This window comes from Pelodiscus sinensis, chromosome 27 (assembly GCF_052426305.1).
Source record: "Pelodiscus sinensis isolate ZL-2025 chromosome 27, ASM5242630v1, whole genome shotgun sequence".
Classification (NCBI taxonomy): domain Eukaryota; kingdom Metazoa; phylum Chordata; order Testudines; family Trionychidae; genus Pelodiscus; species Pelodiscus sinensis.
Genome location: NC_143078.1, coordinates 16,675,548 through 16,694,385, shown reverse-complemented (window position 1 = coordinate 16,694,385; position 18,838 = coordinate 16,675,548). Strand labels below are relative to the sequence as shown.

General features: G+C 52.4%; 1 protein-coding gene across 2 annotated transcripts in view; it reads left to right on the top strand.

Annotated features, from left to right (window-relative positions):
- The window catches only part of ELAPOR1 (endosome-lysosome associated apoptosis and autophagy regulator 1), an 89,258-nt gene extending 74,969 nt beyond the window's left edge, over positions 1-14,289 (top strand). Inside the window, exons 17-22 of one of the 2 annotated variants that reach the window (XM_014576451.4) lie at positions 3,142-3,238; positions 3,988-4,089; positions 6,572-6,698; positions 9,831-10,009; positions 10,643-10,808; positions 14,028-14,289. In XM_014576451.4, the coding sequence (XP_014431937.3) occupies positions 3,142-3,238; positions 3,988-4,089; positions 6,572-6,698; positions 9,831-10,009; positions 10,643-10,808; positions 14,028-14,096 (740 nt within the window). In that variant the 3' untranslated portion in view covers positions 14,097-14,289. Of the gene's footprint in view, positions 1-3,141; positions 3,239-3,987; positions 4,090-6,571; positions 6,699-9,830; positions 10,010-10,642; positions 10,809-13,390; positions 13,979-14,027 lie in introns of those variants that run through there. The other variant, XM_075910558.2, reaches the window with a different exon arrangement.
- Positions 14,290-18,838: the final 4,549 nt, after the last annotated feature.

Genomic DNA, 18,838 nt, shown 5'->3' with positions numbered 1-18,838 from the left:
CACCTGTGAGAGAGCAGATGCAAAACACAACTTTCCTTCCAAGGCCTCAGACTAAGGTTGTAAAGGAGTAGTTGACTAGTCAGGAGCTTATCGACTGTGAGTAGCACTATCGACTACCATCCCCCCCCCCCCCCCCCCCCATTTTTAAAGGGAAGCTGGCCGGAGAGGGTGCTGGCTGAATCTCTGGTCCTGGTTCTCAGCGCAAACACCCCACCCCACTCGCTGCCGCTGTGCACTTTTAAAGGGAAGCTGGCGCGAGTGCTGAGACCTGGGACCAGGGATACAGCCAGCACTCTCTCCTGCCAGCGCCCCTTTAAAAATGCAGAGTGGCAGCAAGAGGTTGTGCTGAGACCCGAGTGAGCACTGACACTGTCCTTCCTTATCGATTCATCGAGTAGTCAATGGAAATTCCATCGACTACTCCATTAGCCAATTAACTGCTACTTAACATCCCTCCCTCAGACTTCCTATTTTCACATCCATCCTCAAACTCTGTTCAATGCAGCGAACAAATGTGGCAGCCAGCACCACCACCAATCGATACCACATGTCAAAGATTTTGAGTGTCATGATTTATCTAGCTGTGTCATGCTTATGAGCTATCTTACAATTTAGGGTCTCCAATTACCCAGCCCTCATGGCAAAGCGTAGCCATAGTAAGATGCCTTTATTGAGCATCTTCTATCTAGTAGATGAAAGGGGGCAATTTCAGGTAATCCTTGCTAAGGGCCAGCAGTTTGCAAGGATATCCCTACAGGGTTCTTGGGATGACACTGACATGAAGTCTGGCTTCAGCTGCCAGGGTTTCTGAGGGAAACCCAAACTACGCACAAGGGATCAAAGCTGTTTGTGGAGAAAACGGACAAATCCCTCCACACCTTAAGAGACTAGATTCATCTTGTACTCTTTGGAAAGTTTCACCTCTACACCAAAAGGAAGATTGGTTCGGTAAGTTCCAGGCAGCACCATGATCTTGGCCTACCCAATTTCCTACTTCCCAGAGGTATTATGAACCCCAGTGCAAGAGACAGAGTTCACTCCTCTCCCCTGCTCCAGCATTGCCTCGTTTGTGTTAATCAAAACCACTCCCTTTTTATCTGCTGCATCAATCACGTATCACCTGCTCCAGCATCGTCTTGTTCATATTCATTAAACAGGGAACATTTCACTATAGACTAGAGGGCGCTGGAGATTATTTCAGCAGGACAATCTCGATTTTGTCTCCCTCTGTCCACCCCAGTTGCCTTCTCACAAACTTTTTGGGGACCTTTTTACAACAGGAAACTGACTCTCTCCTGAATCTGGCACTGCAGAACAAGATCCCATATAACACAGGTGGAGCGTGTGACAGCCCCCCGCCCATGCTTTATGAGAATTGGTTTATGAATATGCATATCTCCAATATGCTTTATGAAAAACAAGTGCCGTAACATTTCAATTTTACAGTTACAGTCTGCTGGATCTGTAGATCCTATGTCTGTGTGTGTATCAGTCTTGTATGTGAAGTCAGAAATACGAAGTGTGGATCTGTTTATAGCTCTAAACGTGCTAATGAGGGCCATTGGCGATACTGACTCAATACTCAAACCAACTACCTCTGAATGGGCGTGTTTGTCCTGTAAGTCCAAACTGTGGTTGGTCCTAGAAAGACATGTGACCATGCCGCCTAGTACTGGAATCCATCTTGAACCTGGTATTTTTTTCATGGGGATGGAAAGCTGAACAACGGGCTCCCACCCAGGGGGAAAGTCTGTTTAAGCAATGGGAAGCCATCAGCCTTTGTCATCAGCTGGCCTTTGAAACTGCCTGGCACACCTTAAGAGGATACTTGAACTCTGAAACACCATAGGTTCAAGTCAGAGTAAAGATCAACTCAGCCTTGAAGCTCTTTAGCTGAGCTGAGAGCTGTTCAGAATAAGAATGTTCATGTAACAAGTTTCTTAGGGGATTAGAACTAGCTAAGCATGTTTTGTTCATTTGAATGTACAAGTTGAACCTCTCTAGTTTGGCAGCCTTGGGACCTGACCGGTGCCAAACCAGAGAATTTGCTGGATCATGGGAAGTCAATATTGTCTAGCAGCATTATCAACACTTCCACTGTTTACTGGGCTCGTAGAAAACATTTAGGAGTAAATTAGAGCTAAATAATAGTACAGAGCACTGAGCGCCAGGCATGGTAGCTGTAAACAAATTTTATGGGACTGCATGAAACTTTGCCGCACCCATGAGAAGTGGACCTCCAGCTAATGGACAGGCCAGACCACGGATGTTGCTGGATCAGAGTGTGCTGGATTAGAGAGGTTCTGCCTGTAGTAACTCACTTTAATCTGACTGTTTTCACTTGCAACCACCTAAATCCTACTGTTTGTACTTAATAAAAACCCTTTTGTTTATTACCAAGTCTAGTGTAAATAATGGTGATCTGAGGGGGAGGAGCCACTGTGCATCTCTGTCTTTTATTGATAAAGTGGGGGAACCTTATAAGCTTTCTCAGTGGAAAAACTTTTAGGCAGAGTAAGATGAATGTATTTGGAGTTTTGGTTGATTTCCAGGGTGCTCAGCCCTGGTGCGGCTCCATGGCCCATGACTCCCTGCTGCTTTGGAGTCCGTTCAGTGGGCTGGAGAGCATTTTGCCTGTGCAGTGCTATACAGCTGTGGTGTGGGGCACGCAGCAGGGGCCAAACAGATGCTGCTACCTACAATCTCCGCTCTGAGGTGCGTGGGGCACACACATGCAGAGTGGCACGCCGTAGTTCCTGCAGGGTACGAGCCAGACAGTCTTCGGCCCCAGCAGAGCAGAGGGAGCAAGGAGCCCTCCCCCACTGTGCCTGGACACTTAGCCCCCACCAGCAGTTCAGCCGGGGCAGGCTCCTGTACAGGTGGCAACAAGCGGTGGCTGCTACTCCCTCTGAGCAGCTGGTGCTCCTGGCACTGTGCTCACTCAGCAGCTCGGCGGGCATGGAGCAGGCACAGAGCTGCCTGGGGCAGAGCATCACTTGCAGAGTGTCTGCTCCTGGTGCTCCCTGATCCTTGGTGAGTGTGCAGGGGCGGCAGGCAGGGCTCTTTCTCGGCAGTTGCTCACGGCCCAGTGCTCACGGCCACAGTGCACTAGGATCCTCATCAACACGGGTGTCATTGCAGGAGTGACGACAGAAACAACCCTGGACAACATCACCTCCCTCCCTGAACTCTTTGCCCCTGGGAACACAGAGGTGCCTGACGTCATCTTCTTCTATAGGTAATGGGCATCGAATGCACCTTGTTCCCTACCCCTGCCGTCGCCCCCAGGTGCCGCTCCTAGGACCCTCGAGGAGCAGTCCAGCCCTCCCTTCCTCCACCCCAGCGAGCAAGGGAACCACATCCACAGTCCCCTGGAGCTGGGCTGGGCACAAGCCTGGTGGGTGAAGGCATAAAGATCTTTCTCCCCTCCCCCTCCCCCCCCCTCCCACCAATGGTGCTGGAACTATTGTTTTGAATGGGGCCTTAAGGTGTGCCCCCCAAACCTTTTCATGCCCCTCACTGCCCCAGGCTGGGGTAACACTTAGGGTTGCCAAGGTGGACTGGATGCCATTCCCACTAATGGCAGCCAATCCAGGAGCATTGGCAGCTGCAGAGCCCTGGACTGGCAGCAGGACCTGGAGCAACAGCACAGCTTCCATGGCCAGTGGCCTGGACCCCATGGATGGAAGGCAGCAGAGCCCATGGGACAGTGGGTGGCAGGACCCCAGAGGGTGCTAAAACCAGCACAGCCAGTGGGACCCTGCGGGGGCTGCCTGGAAGCCAGGACTGGTGGACCTGCCTATGGAGCTGGCCCCAGAGCGCAGGAAAGCTGGGTAGGAATCCTGAGGGTGTTGCAGCTGCACTGCTACTTCCCGTGTCTGTGCGCCTGCCACATGATGTGGTTCATAGCCACATCCCACAGGACCTGCCCTCTGACATTGAGTGGGAGGACTAGACCAGCACGCGGTGCCTTTGTCTAACCTGCAGGTCCAATGATGTGACCCAGTCCTGCAGCTCTGGGCGGGCCACAGCCGTCCGCCTGCGATGTGAGCCCCTGAAGACGGGCTCTGGAGCCTTGTCTGTGCCAAGGTAAGTGCCAGGACGGCCATGCGCTTTGGACCCCTGCCTCTCGCTGGGCGGGCTCATTGGCTCCAGAAGAGGCGGAATAACTCAGAGGAGCAGCGTGCGAGGCAGGCCCCCAGCTGGGGTTGTTTGCGTCGCAGCGTTGAACTGCTTGGGTGCCCACAAGTTGCAGTGGCAGCTTGCCGGCTGTGTCTAACAGACATGCCACGGAGCCAGCTGCCCGCAGCATTCTGAAAGCCCCCTACAGCCCCCTACGTGGCAGCTTGCCGGCTGTGTCTAACGGACATGCCACGGAGCCAGCTGCCCGCAGCATTCTGAAAGCCCCCTACAGCCCCCTACGTGGCAGCTTGCCGGCTGTGTCTAACGGACATGCCACGGAGCCAGCTGCCCGCAGCATTCTGAAAGCCCCCTACAGCCCCCTACGTGGCAGCTTGCCGGCTGTGTCTAACGGACATGCCACGGAGCCAGCTGCCCGCAGCATTCTGAAAGCCCCCTACAGCCCCCTACGTGGCAGCTTGCCGGCTGTGTCTAACGGACATGCCACGGAGCCAGCTGCCCGCAGCATTCTGAAAGCCCCCTTCAGCCCCCTACGTGGCAGCTTGCCTGCTGTGTCTAACGGACATGCCACGGAGCCAGCTGCCCGCAGCATTCTGAAAGCCCCCTTCAGCCCCCTACGTGGCAGCTTGCCTGCTGTGTCTTACGGACATGCCACGGAGCCAGCTGCCCGCAGCATTCTGAAAGCCCCCTACAGCCCCCTACGTGGCAGCAGTAGCAAGACAAGACGCTATTTCACCCTGCAGTACAGAGACCCACTCTGAGCCACCTGATGTGGCCCAGGAGCCCTCCCTGCACTAGCGCTTCCCCCAGAGGGGAGGACCCTGTCTTGATAGTGGTGCCAAATGTCTGAGAAAAGCAGACGGTCCAGCCACATGGCTCAAGGTGGAGTGGTTCATGTTGGGAGCTACAGCCTCTCGCCCCCCCCCCCCCCCAACCATCCGTCTTCATGCTGAGAATGAGCTTTAGGCCCCTCACAGAAGGATCCCCCAGCCCGAATTCTAGCTGCATCCACAGCAAGGTGCTGCTTGTGGAGAAGTCCTGGGCAAGGGCAGGATGGGAATTCAGATGCAGGACAACCAGCTTCTTTCCCCAGGTCCTGGGCAGTGGCTGGCTCAGCCTGGAGGCTACTTTCAAATCCCTAAGGCCAGCTAGCTGCTCCGGGCCTAACCTGGCCCTGCTCCTGCAGTCCTCGGCCAAGCTCCCCTGGACTGGACTGGGATAGGGACAGGCTCTTTACATTCCAACCAGGCCTTCCCTGAGTCCCTTCCCTGGGCTCTGTGAGGTTCCCTTCTCTGGTGACAACCATGCTTGTGGTTCACCGATAGGTCAATGTTTCCAGCCCAGCTCCTGGGGACATATAGTATCTGGTGCTTGCCAGACACAGGGCTCATAGATCCAGCTTGCCTGGATTCAGGCCCTGAAGCTCAGGGCCCCCCAGCATTGGGGAGCACGTGCTGGTGCTGTGGGCCCCCACTATAGGGCTGGCGCACACAGAATCTACTCGTCTGGGTCTCTAGATTCTGGTATAAGAGGGGAATGTGGGAAGTGTCTTTCTCCTCAGGTGGGGGCTACATCAGTGTGGGTGGTTTTTTAGCTTCTCACTTGTGTGTGTGGCCCCCAAACCAAAAACGATTCCCCACCCTTGTGATAGGTCCTCTCCAAACCTGCCACTCTGGATCTCACAGCACATAGAAATAGTTGCATTTTCACAAGTGGCTGCTGAGTTTGGGTGGCCAAATTGAGACCCTAGGGCCTGTTTCTTAGAAGCCCAGAGCACATCTCCTGTTGGCATCCATTGACGCTGTAGGCACCTGGCACCTCCATGTCTAGGCACTGAGAGAAAGAGCCAGCCAAACTCAGTGGCTGCGCTTGGAGAAATGGGTCCTAGTTCTCAGCAAGTCTGGATGCGCAGGATTTGGGAGGTTGTTTCTGTGCTGGGTTCTGTAACTGAGCTAGAGCTGGGTTTGCAGACTGTGGCCTGGCCTGTCCCAATCTGCTGTCACAGCAGGGAGCTTCCCCCATAGCTCTGCCACCTCCCCGGGGTGCTGTGGTGTTCCTCTGTGCACATGTCCCTGCAGGCTGGCTCCCTGTGCGAGCGCGTCCCAGCAGCTGGCCTGAGGGAGGGATTACAGCCAATTCTCCCATTAGCCTCACAGGGTTGTTCCTGCCTCACATCTGAGCAATGGGGTTGTAAGTGACAATCCAACACGGCTGCATTGTGGCCTCAGATAGCCCAGTGTGCTGCCAGGGTGCCAGTGATGGGGAAAACTGGCCATCAGGATCTGTATTGTGGGGGTGGTGCACCAGACCCCAGGCCAAGCCTGCAGGGCTTGGACAGAAAGCACACTGTGCTTGGAGTCACACAGCAGTCCTGCCTTGTCACAGACAGCTACAGGCTGTGGCTAAGGACTGTACTCATCTCTCTTGACAGTAAATGCCCTGATGGGACATGTGATGGGTGCACATTCCACTTCCTGTGGGAGACGGCCACAGCCTGCCCCCTCTGTTCCACTTCCAATTACCATGCCATCGTCAGTGCATGCCTCAAGGGGATTCAGGTAAGCTCTCCCTGGAATGGGACTGGGAGATGTGTGTCCAGAAGGTGGGAGAAGTGAGTGGTTGGGAAGTGAGATGTTGGAACAGCAATACAGAGGGTCCAATCTTGTTGTGCTGTTCCTGGAAGCAGCCATGCACTGGTTGCAATGCTGCATGCACCTAGTGTGAAAGGAAGAAAGTTAAAATTGTTAAAAGAATCAAATACATACACCAATTGCATAGTTCTTGGTAGCAGAAATGTAATAATCTGCTGTCTTAAATCAAGTCTCTGGAATACATCTGCAGTTAGGATAAGTCATCAGTCCTGTCAAAGCTGTTCCCCACTCTGTCCCTTCAAGTACAGAAGGTTGCGGCCGACAAGAGACTTTAAAATACCCTGTCTCTAAAGGCTTCTGTTTAAAACTTCCCAAAGTCACAGATTTCTTGACCTTGGGTAGTATGCTGCAAAAACCCCTTTGGAAACCCAGGAAGTCACACTTAGGAATTTCTTCCTGTGGGTACCCTCAAGCTCTTTAAAGCTCTTTAACCTTCCCTCTGGAGAGAGCTTTAAAAAAAGACCCTGTAATTTTCTTAATGGCTGACCTTGCAGTCTTGGGCACATGCACACAGCCTTCTAGGACACAGGTCAAATCATAGAATCATAGAATAATAGGACTGGAAGGGACCTCAAGAGGTCATCGAGTCCAGCCCCCCGCCCTCAAGGCAGGACCAAGCTCCGTCTACACCATCCCTGACAGATGTCTATCCAACCTGTTCTTAAATATCTCCAGAGAGGGAGATTCCACCACCTCCCTTGGCAATTTATTCCAATATTTGACCACCCTGACAGTTAGGAATTTTTTCCTAATGTCCAATCTAAACCTCCCCTGCTGCACTTTAAGCCCATTACTCCTTGTCCTGTCCTCAGAAACCAAGAGGAACAAATTTTCTCCTTCCTCCTTGTGACACCCTTTTAGATATTTGAAAACCGCTATCATGTCCCCCCTTAATCTTTTTTTTTCCAAACTAAACAAGCCCAGTTCATGAAGCCTGGCTTCATAGGTCATGTTCTCTAAACCTTTAATCATTCTTGTCGCTCTTCTCTGTACCCTTTCCAATTTCTCCACATCTTTCTTGAAATGTGGCGCCCAGAACTGGACACAGTACTCCAGCTGAGGCCTAACTAGTGCAGAGTAGAGCGGCAGAATGACTTCACGAGTTTTGCTTACAACACACCTGTTGATACAACCTAGAATCATATTTGCTTTTTTTGCAACAGCATCACACTGTTGACTCATATTCAACTTGTGGTCCACTATGACCCCTAGATCCCTTTCTGCCATGCTCCTTCCTAGACAGTCGCTTCCCATCTTGTATGTATGGAACTGATTGTTCCTTCCTAAGTGGAGCACTTTGCATTTCTCTTTATTAAACCTCATTCTGTTTACCTCTGACCATTTCTCTAACTTGCTAAGGTCATTTTGAATTATGTCCCTATCCTCCAAAGAAGTCGCAACCCCACCCAGTTTGGTATCATCTGCAAACTTAATAAGCGTACTCTCTATCCCAATATCTACATCATTGATGAAGATATTGAACAGTACGGGTCCCAAAACAGACCCTTGCGGAACTCCACTTGTTATCCCTTTCCAGCAGGATTTAGAACCGTTAACAACAACTCTCTGACTACGGTTATCCAGCCAATTATGCACCCACCTTATCCATTAAAAGTATTTGTGCGAAATCATGCCAGTCTAGACGCAGCCATGGAGTTCTGGCTTTTCAGGGTGAGTTTGTAGCTTGCTGTTGCAAAAGCAATTTTTTTCCTTCCTCCCTGTCTTATGGGTTCAAATCCTGATGTCCTTTGAATAACAGAGTCAAAGAGCTGCTTGGGTGTGTCCCTTCTACTCACAATGGCCATGGAGTTTTCTTCCCCCCAGTCAGTCAGGTCACTAATAATACAGACCCTAATCTTGCAGGCTGTTATCTTCCCCGGGACAGACATTAAACTAACTGGTCTGTAGTTTCCTGGGTTGTTCTTATTTCCCTTTTTATAGATGGGCACTAGATTTGCCCTTTTCCAGTCTTCTGGAATCTCTCCTGTCTCCCATGATTTTCCAAAGATGATAGCTAGAGGCTCAGATATCTCCTCTATCAGCTCCTTGAGTATTCTAGGATGCATTTCATCAGGCCCTGGTGACTTGCAGGCATCTAACTTTTCTAAGTGATTTTTAACTTGTTCTTTTTTTAATTTTATCTTCTAAACCTACCCCCTTCCCACTAGCATTCCCTATGTTAGGCATTCCTTCAGACTTCTCGGTGAAGACCGAAACAAAGAAGTCATTGAGCATCTCTGCCATTTCCAAGTTTCCTGTTACTGTTTCTCCCTCCTCACTGACCAGTGGGCCTACCCTCTGTCACTAGATTACCTCCCTCATTCAGTAAGGGAGGTACCATACCAGTCTGACCCCCCTCTCATTGCTGACATGTCTGCAGAAACCTTTTTTGTTACCTTTTACATCCCTTGCTAGCTGCAATTCCTATTGCTCTTTGGCCTTGCATGATCGAGCAATGTGTTTATTCTCTTCCCTTGGTCATCTGTCACAAGAAGTAGAAACTAGAAGCTTCCTTTTTGTGTTTAAGCTTACCAAGGATTTCACTGCTAAGCCAAGCTGGTCACCTGCCATATTTGCTTTTCTTACTGTGCATCGGGATGGTTTCTTCCTGCACCTTCAATAGGCTTTCACAATAGGTAGGCCAAGCCTCCTGTTGGTGTCTCCCAGAATCAAACATTTGAAATGCAAGTAAGAGTCAATACCCATTACTTCAAATGCAACATGACACATGCGTATGAATAGTATAAACTGAATCAGTGAATCGTCAGCTTTTCATAGACATCTCACTTGGCCCACTTTGTACAAGAATTGGTGCAAACATAGAGCAGTGGTTACAACACCGATCTGTATGTTAACATCAGAATCCAATCATGTCAGAAGGCAATGTCTGGCAGCACCAGAAGGGAGCAGAGAGTAAGCCCAGAACTATTGCTAAGGCTGCCCCTTTGGGGAGTGCTGCTCTAGGAGCCCCTCTGAACCCCCACATTCCTGGAACGTTGCATGCACCTGAAGGGAGGACTTGACTGTTTCCCCCTGCAGAGAACCACGTATGTGTGGCGGGAGCCCAGGCTGTGTGCGGGGGGCGTCCCCCTTCCTGAGCAGAAAGTCAGCATCTGCAAAACCATGGATTTCTGGCTCAAGGTGGGCATCTCAGCTGGGACCTGTGCAGCCGTCCTGCTGACTGTCATGACCTGCTACTTCTGGAAGAAGAACCAAAAGTGAGTAACTGCCCTCTGCCCTGGGGTTAGTCCTGTCTCCCAGGGAAGAGTGTCCCCAGCTGGCCCACACCCCAGCCAGCTTGGAGAGCTGATAGCTCCAAGTGGCTGCTGGAACGGGCGCTGGGAGAGGAAAGCTTTGCCCTGTAGTATAGCAGTAGAACTGCCGGCCCATCCAGGGAGGGTGCACAGTTTGATACCTAGGTCAGTCTGCTGGACTGTCCCTCCCAGTCAGGGCTGGATACAAATCCTGGCAGGGGGCGGACTCACAGGACACCTCTCTCTCCACTCCAGCTCACACAATCACCCCCTTGCAGTCAGCTCCTAGGCTGCAGCTGCTGCTGCCTCCTGATACCCCTGAGCTATCAATTCAAGTGGCTATCTGGCTGCTGCTCCCTGGGGGCAGGGGAACCAGCCAGAATACAGCACAAACCAGCTGCCCACCCAGCACTGCCACTGCAGAGACAGGCAGTCTGCTTGTGCCGGGATGATCAGTGTCAGCAGCCCCATCTCGACTGAACCCCAGATCTGAACCCACACCCTCTGAAAATCAGAGCCTTGCAGCATGCAGATCCCTTTGTGTACAGCTCTGCAGATCCCACACAAAGGGCCCATTGTGCTCTTCTTTCCCTGAAGGCTTGAGTATAAATACTCCAAGCTGGTGATCAACTCGACTGCCAAGGACAGTGAGCTGCCAGCCGCTGACAGCTGTGCCATCATGGAGGGGGAAGACGTGGAAGATGATCTGATATTCACCAGCAAGAAATCTCTCTTTGGCAAGATAAAGTCCTTTACTTCCAAGGTGGGTGCCTGTTGTTGGGCACAGTGAGCTGGGAGCCGCAGCCCGCCCCTGCTCCCACATCACAGAGGAGTGTTTGAACTATTGCAAAGGGCAGAAATGCTGCTGGGTGCTAATGGGATGGAAGAGGGGACACTGGTCGGCTGTGTCTACACTGGCCGCTTGCTTTTCCGGAAAAGCACTGACGATCTACTGTAAAATTGTCAGTGCTTTTCCGGAAAAACTACGCTGCTCCCGTTCGGGCAAAAGTCCTTTTCCGGAAAAACTGTTCCGGAAAAGGGCCAGTGTAGACAGCCCAGTAGTCTTATCCGCAAAAAAGCCCCGATCGCGAAAATGACAATCGGGGCTATTTTGCGGAAAAGCGCGTCTACATTGGCCATGGACGCTTTTCTGGAAAAAGTGCTTTTCCGGAAAAGCATCCTGCCAATCTAGACGCGCTTTCCCGAAAATACTTATAACGGAAAACTGTTCCGTTTTAAGCATTTCCGGAAAAGGGTGCCAGTGTAGACGTAGCCATCTTGTGCTTAAGGCACTGGCCTTGGAGTCCTTTCCCAGTTTAGATGTAGGCCATTTGCAAGCCACCTGGGCCCCACTTTCCTGACCCAGTTTGCCAGCAGGGATTTGGAGGAACTGCTCTTGCTCCCTGCAGCACTTGCTGATCTCACACAACCTTGCATGCCCGGACCCAGATCTGCAGTGAGCGATGGTCTGGAGGAGGCCACATAGGGCCTGGTGCTTGCAGTGAAATGATAGGAGGGATGGAGCTGCCACAGAGGCCTCAAAGCCCCACCTGGGGTGATCAGGGAGCTCCCGACCTGCTCAGAACAGGGCCTAATGCAGACTTTACCCCAGGGCTTGGAGTCTGGCTCTCATAGGCGCTCTCCTCAAGCCAGGCTGGTCCTGGGACTTTCCCTGCAGTGCCTCCTGCTCCAGCTCATCGCCCTGCTTCATGTACCTCCACTGCTGGGGCTGTGCAGTACAATCTGTCTTCCTGTGCCGAGCAGCTCTGCCAGGTCGCTAAGTCTGCATGCTTCAGACCTCTGACATAAAGCCCCAAGGCTGTCCCGGTTAGGGGGTTAAATAGCAGCTCATTGAATAGTCGAGTAATCTCATGGATTAGTAGTTAGTCGACTACTCTATAGTCCCTGGGGGCGGGGCTGGCAGCCTCTGTATCTCCCATAGCAGTTCAGGGTGTCAGGCAGGAGCTGGTCCACGAGAAGAGCCAGTTTAAAAACCAGCTCCCTTGTGGACCAGATGCCTGGTGCCCAGTGCTGCTGCCTCTGATAAAGAGGCAGCAGTGTGGGGTGGCAGCAGCACGTCTAGGGTTGCCAGATAGTTTAACAAAAAATACCGAACACCCCCCCCCCCCAAAAAAAAAAACGGGAAAAAAGTTGTTAAGCAAAAAAAATAAGGGGGGGAAGCCAAAGTTGTTAAGCAAAAGTTGCACCACTCCATCCAGTTTGGGACCACACACTAACCCCAATGCACCCACCCCTCCCCCTGAGCCAAACCCCCAGTCTTCCCATCCCAATACACTCACCCCTGCTTCAGAGCCAGGCCCCTCTAGCATCCCACCATCCCAGAGCACTCACCCCTGCCTCAGAGCCAGGCCTCCCTAGCATCCTCCCATCCCAGTGCACTCACCCCTGCCTCAGAGCCAGGCCCCCCCTAGCCTCCCCATCCCAATACACTCACCCCTGCCTCAGGGCCAGGCCCCTCTAGCATCCCACCATCCCAGAGCACTCACCCCTGCTTCAGAGCCAGGCCCCTCTAGCATCCCACCATCCCAGAGCACTCACCCCTGCCTCAGAGCCAGGCCCCCCTAGCCTCCCCATCCCAATACACTCACCCCTGCCTCAGAGCCAGGCCCCCCTAGCCTCCCCATCCCAATACACTCACCCCTGCTTCAGAGCCAGGCCCCTCTAGCATCCCACCATCCCAGAGCACTCACCCCTGTCTCAAAGCCAGGCCACCCTACCGCCCCCCCATCCCAATGCTCTCACCCCTGCCTCAGGGCCAGGCCTCCCTAGCATCCTCCCATCCCAGTGCACTCCCCCCTTCCCCTGAGGAAGGCATCCCCAGCATCGGGAGCCCCCACCCCAATCAAATCTCCCCATCCCCTCCCCCGCAGAGCCGGGCATGGAGAAACAATCTGACTTTTAAAGTGGCTGCTCCTGCCACCTGGCCCGGCTGCGTCGGCTCACAGTGTGGAGGGAGGCATCATGTGGCCAGCTCCCGGGTCTCTGCTGTCACGTAGGCCAGAACAGCATATGCTCCGCTCCCACCCCAGCCCAGCACCCCCTTAGCATGGCGCCCGGCAAGTGCCCCTTCCTGCCCCCCTTCACTATGACGCTGCTGTGCTCCTCACTTCCATGTCCCTGACAGAGGCAGCAGGAGAAAATTGTCCCCGCTGGCCTTCTGTCCCAGGGAAACAGTAAATACACATCGCACATGTCCAGTATTTCTTGGGGTTTTTTACTGGACAGAGCCCAGAAATACCAGACTGTCACTGCGAGCCTGAACTGAATCTTTGGGATGGAAGCGCCTAAGGCCTGAACCCACCAGCCTCCTCTCTTTGCTCGCAGGCCTGCCTGGCTTGCAGCTACCTTGCAGGCAGATTGGGGCTCTGACATTTGGTGCTGAGTCCTGCAGCTCCCTGGGACGCTGTGAGTGCTCAGCACCTCTGGAAATGAGCCTGCCCAACAGTACTGCTCTCAGCCACCTGCAGCTCAGCTCTGTGTGGAGTCTCTACTGCCTTCTCCTTCACCACTGCCCTCGCCCCAGCGCCGGGTCTGCCTGAGTCTCCACGTGTCACCAGCAAGCTGGCTCCCACATGCCCGGGGAGCGCCCGGCTGAAGGGATCAAGCCCAGGAGCTTGAAGCAATGCCGTGGCATGGAGTATGCAGGGAGCTGCTGGAGAGAGAGGCTCACTAGCATCATGTTCTCAAGCCGCCTCTGCCAGCTGATGAGAGAAATTCTGGTTAAACCAGAGCCCTCAGCCTCGGGCGCATCAATGCAGCTCACAACCAGGTGCCCTTCCCAGATTGCTGCGGGGCTAGAGGTCACCCTGGTGTTGTGTTTGAACAGTGCCTAGCACCAGGGATCCTCCAGCAGCAGGCACGCGGAGTGTACAGTGAGTTGGAGGGGCTCCGTGGCACACGGCAAGAAGGCCCTGACTGGGGGCCAGATGCACTCACAGCCGCTTTCTGTTGCTGTTTCCAGAGGACGTCAGATGGGTTCGATTCTGTCCCGCTGAAGACCTCATCGGGCAGCACAGACATGGACCTCTAGGGAGCCTCCACCCTGCTGCCTTTGCTGCAGTATACCTCGTCCCTACTCCCTGGTGAGCCCTGCCCTGACAACTCCTTGTGGCCTTATCAGACACTTTTAACTCGAGCTGTTATTGCTTTTTTAAACCAAACACACTCTGAAGTTAACCTTCCCTCCAAAAGGAATTGCCAAATACAGGTGTGTTTTTAAACTACTCATGTGCCTGTTTCCTATGTCTGGGCAGGCTGACCTGCATCTCTGGGTTTCCAGGTGCTCCATGTCTCACCAAAGGACAGTATCCAAATTCAATCACAATGGTCTGTGCTTTCCCCTTTCTGTGCCCCCCCAAATCAACCATGTTCCTCTCTGCATCCAGACCAGTAAACCCGCCTGTTAGGCACAGCCTGCTCAGGGCCTTGCACATTCATGCCCTAGGACTGTGGTACAGGCGGGTGGATTAACTGTGTATTGCTGCTATTTCTTGGTGCTTCCTGCCAGGCACACGTCTTCAATGTAATTTTATTCTTTCAAAGTGTGCTCTTTTAGGCTGCGTCTAGATTGGCATGATTCTCCGGAAATGCTTTTAACGGAAAAGTTTTCCGTTAAAAGCATTTTCAGAACAGAGCGTCTAGATTGGCACGGACGCTTTTCCGCAAAAGCACTTTGTGGCTTTTCCACAAAAACGCCTCAATCGCCATTTTTCCCCAATCGGGGCTTTTTTGCGGAAACAAATCTGGCCCTTTTGCACAGAAGTTTTGCGCAAAAGGGACTTTTGCCCGACCGGGAGCAGCATAGTATTTCCGCAAGAAGCCCTGATTTCTTACAGTAGGAAGTCAGTGCTTTTGCGGAAATTCAAGCGCCAGTGTAGACAGCTGGCAAGTTTTTCTGGAAAAGCTGCTGATTTTCCAGAAAAACTGCCCAGTCTAGACACAGCCATAGTGTCTTGACTGGTTTATACTAGGGCTGTGAATGGTTAACCAGTAAGAATCACCCTTACTTGCCCGTTACTGTTAACCAGTGGATTGGAGCAGCCTACTGCCTGATGTGGGTAGGGGGCTACTCCAGGCCAGTTGTAGCAGCACCCATCTGTGGCAGGCCCAGCCTGGCTGGAGAAGTGCTGGGCTGGGTGCTCCCTCCAACCCCCATTTAAGCAGTTCACTGGTTAAACAGGATTTTACATCCCTATTCTATACATTTCCTAATTTTGATTCTCTTAACTTTAATTCTTTTGAGTAGTGAGTTCTAAAATGCCTACCCTCTTTTGGCTGCAGTAATTATCCCAATGGTCACTTCTATAAAATATATATTTTGCTTCTCCTGGTGGTGCACACCCATGCATACCTCAATGCACAGAACATTTATTGCTCACTGAATGAGAAAAAATAGGAAACATGCCAGCAGCACAGCTGACAGCGGTTCACCTGGTGCCAGCAGAGCAGGTTCTGCACAGCCCAAATGTCAGCTGGACTGAGTTGCAGAGGGCCCAGTGACCACTCTGTGCTGGGGCTGGAATTGCTGTCAGCAGGCCTACGCCATGTAAGAAAGTCGAGTGAGTGATCTGGATTGGATCTGGCCCATCGGACTTGTTTGGCATGCTAGAGACTGGCTGGGGCTTTGTCTCTTGCTGCCAGATCTCCAGGCAGGGGTGAGTATATGCGAGGGATGGTACAAAAGCTAACCCAGCTTAGCAATACTCCTCTATCTGCATGTGGGTTGTAGAGATGAAAGGGACCAGTTGAGTAGTCAGGTACCCAATACACCTGGCAGCTCTTATTACATTTAAAAAGCAGAGCCACAGCAGTCTGGAACCCGGTGCAAGTCAGGACTGCTGAGTCCCAGCTTGCACTGCCCCCAGGCGTTAACTGGATGGAAATTCTATTGACTACTTGATTAGCTTATTAACCACTGCTTAATATCCCTAGTGGGTTGCAGTACGTGTACTAATGAAAGCAGTTACAGCTTTGCTCTACACTGTGTGCTTCTCTGTTCACTCTGGGCTTCCCATCCAGTGAACTTGATAACCTGGACTCTGTTGGGTCTGATTCTGTCTAGAGTACTACAATCCCCTGCTCTGAAATCAGAATGAATTGGAAATGGATAATCATCAGTAACCACTCCGACTCAAAAGTGCTCCATCTGGAGCTATGTGCCTCTCAGAGCCAGCGTGGACACTCAGCACCAGCTCTCAATTTCAGCTGGCAGCTGGCCCCATAACAGCCTCAGAGTGCACCCAGCTGCCCTCTTGCTGTGGCAACACCAGGACCCTGAGTAATGACAATGGACAGCTGCATGACAGAGCTAGAAAGCCAGCGAGAGCAACAGGCTCTGCCTGTGACCTGCAGCCTCAACAGAGAATCCCTTTTGTGCACTCAGCAGCCCAGCCCGATCTCTTTCCTGTGAGTGAGACCTGGCTGGACTGAAACTGCCTGCACATGGCTAAACCTGTGGAGTGGGCATTTCTCTGTGAGGAGCCGGGAAAGAAAGCCCAGCATTTGAACAGGAAGAGAGGAGCCTACTTTCTTGTTCTTTCCAAAACCTTTGCTTCCTTGAGAAAGGAACCCATCAAATCATTCCAGCCACTGCCTCTGCGGCGTAGATTGAACTCCTGTCTCTAGCAGGCTAATGTAGCTGCTGGCAGGGTCTCAGGAGAGGCAGAGCATGATTTTGCACAAATACTTTTAACGGAAGAGTTTTTCCGTTAAAAGTATTTGCGCAAGAAAGCGTCTATACTGGCATGTGCTTTTGCGCAAAAGCATCCGTGCCAGCGTAGATGCTCTCTTGCGCAAGAAATTAACGTTGCTGTCTACACTGGCCGCTTGCGCAAAAATACTTGCGCAAGAGGGCTTATCCCTGAGCGGGAGCGTCAGAGTATTTGCGCAAGAAGCACTGATTTTGTACATTACAACGTCAGTGTTCTTGCGCAAATACTCACGGCCAGTGTAGACAGGCGGCCGCTTTTGCGCAAAATCTTTCCAGTGTAAACGCAGCCAGTATGTGTTGGGAGGTGACTGTGACAAAGACTGTGTGAGTGAGACAGACAGGACCGAGAGAGAATGTGATTTCCCCTTATCTGCTGGGGAAATCAAGCAAGCAGTCACATAGCTCGCTCTAGACCAGTGGTTGCGACCCAGGACTGGGGCATGGAATATCAACCAATGGGTCTTATTGCTACAGGGGGTTCAGGTGACCAGTGTGGGTGCTAAGGCAGCTTCCTGCCTGTTCTGGCACTGCAGACCGCACCCACAAGCAGCCAGCATAGGCCAGGCTCTTAGGTGGAGGTCGGGGGAGAGTACACAGAGCTCCATGAACTGCCCCTGCCCTGAGCTCCACTCTCCCACTGGCTGGGTATCTGCTGCTGGCTGCTTCTGGAGCAGTGCCAGGAGAGGCAGAAAGCTGCTTTAGCTAGGGTTGCCAGATGGTTGAAACAAAGATACCGAAAATCCCCCCCCCCCCCAAAAAAAAAAACCAGGGAAAATTCTGTTGAAGCTAAAAAAAAGGGGGGGGAGGGAGATCAAAGTTGAGCAAAAAAATAAATAAATACAAATAAAACAGCATTAAAGAAGCATGTCCCCTTTAAGAGTGAGTGCAGGGATAGGCACAGGGGAGTGGTTGAGCACTAAGACCCAGGGCCTTGGTCAGCAGCCATTTTGTGCCAGCAGCCTTGCAGAATCAGGTAAGCACGAGGGTGGGGGCTGGGGGTGTTGGGAGCAGGTGGGGGCTGGGCGCTGAGTGATTGTAGGGTTGCCAGGTGCCTGGCATTTTCGCCTCCTGTCCGAGGAAAAAAATCAGAAAACACCGGACACTTTAGGTGTCCAATATTCTCTGCATTTTTTTACTGGACAGGAGCTGAAAATACCGGACGGTCCGGGTGAATACCGGACACCTGGCACCCCTAGTCTTAGCACCCCTGCTGACTGGGAGCTGCTCAAGGTAACCCCCTCCTGCATGGGTGGCCAGCATGCTAGGCAGGGGAAGGCATTGCCTTCCTGAACCACCAGCCTGGCCCCACCCACACTCCGCCCCCAGAATGCCTGCTCAGCTGTTTCTCCCTCACTCTGTGTTTCTGTGGCCCAGTAACATAGGCCTGCCACCCCACCTTCCTTCCCGCCCCCCCCCCCAAGGGCAGGGGCCTAGCTCCACACTCCTGGAAGGGGCAGGGCTGGGCCAGCCAGGCGATTTAAAGTGCCTGGAGTTCCAACCATGGCCTGTCAGGAAGGCTGCCCATAGTCTATATAAGGTAGTGCTAGGTTATTAGCCGTTTTGGCTTATTACCATATATCTATGTTTTGCCAAGGCAAGTTTGCAGTTAAGCTTTTGCCAACATTGTACCCTAAAATACCCATGCAAACTGCCCCTTAAACACATCTTTCCTGGTTCCCTAAAACAGGGTCGCTGGGGGCCCTTCTAGCTGTGCTCAAAGCCTCATGCTAAGTGCTTCAGTGCATCCTTCCTAGAACACGGGCCTGCAGGTTCCTGGTGCTATTGCAGCTGAGTAAAATCCAGTGCTGAAACTTGTGCTATGGGTGAACAGAGAGTGCGAAACAAGGTGCTTGAAACCAGCAGAAGTGCTAGAGTGTCCCTGAGGGCCTGCCCACCCCAGGAGCACCCCAACCCACCAACAGCAAGTGAGGGAGGGTGGGCCTTGCCCAGGGGTCAGCACACTGACCTGGAGAGCACAGGGTGGTGTGGGTTCAAGTCCTGGGAGCAGCTAGACAGCCAACACAAGCTGCCTCAGGAATGGACCGAGCTCCTGCATTAGGAAT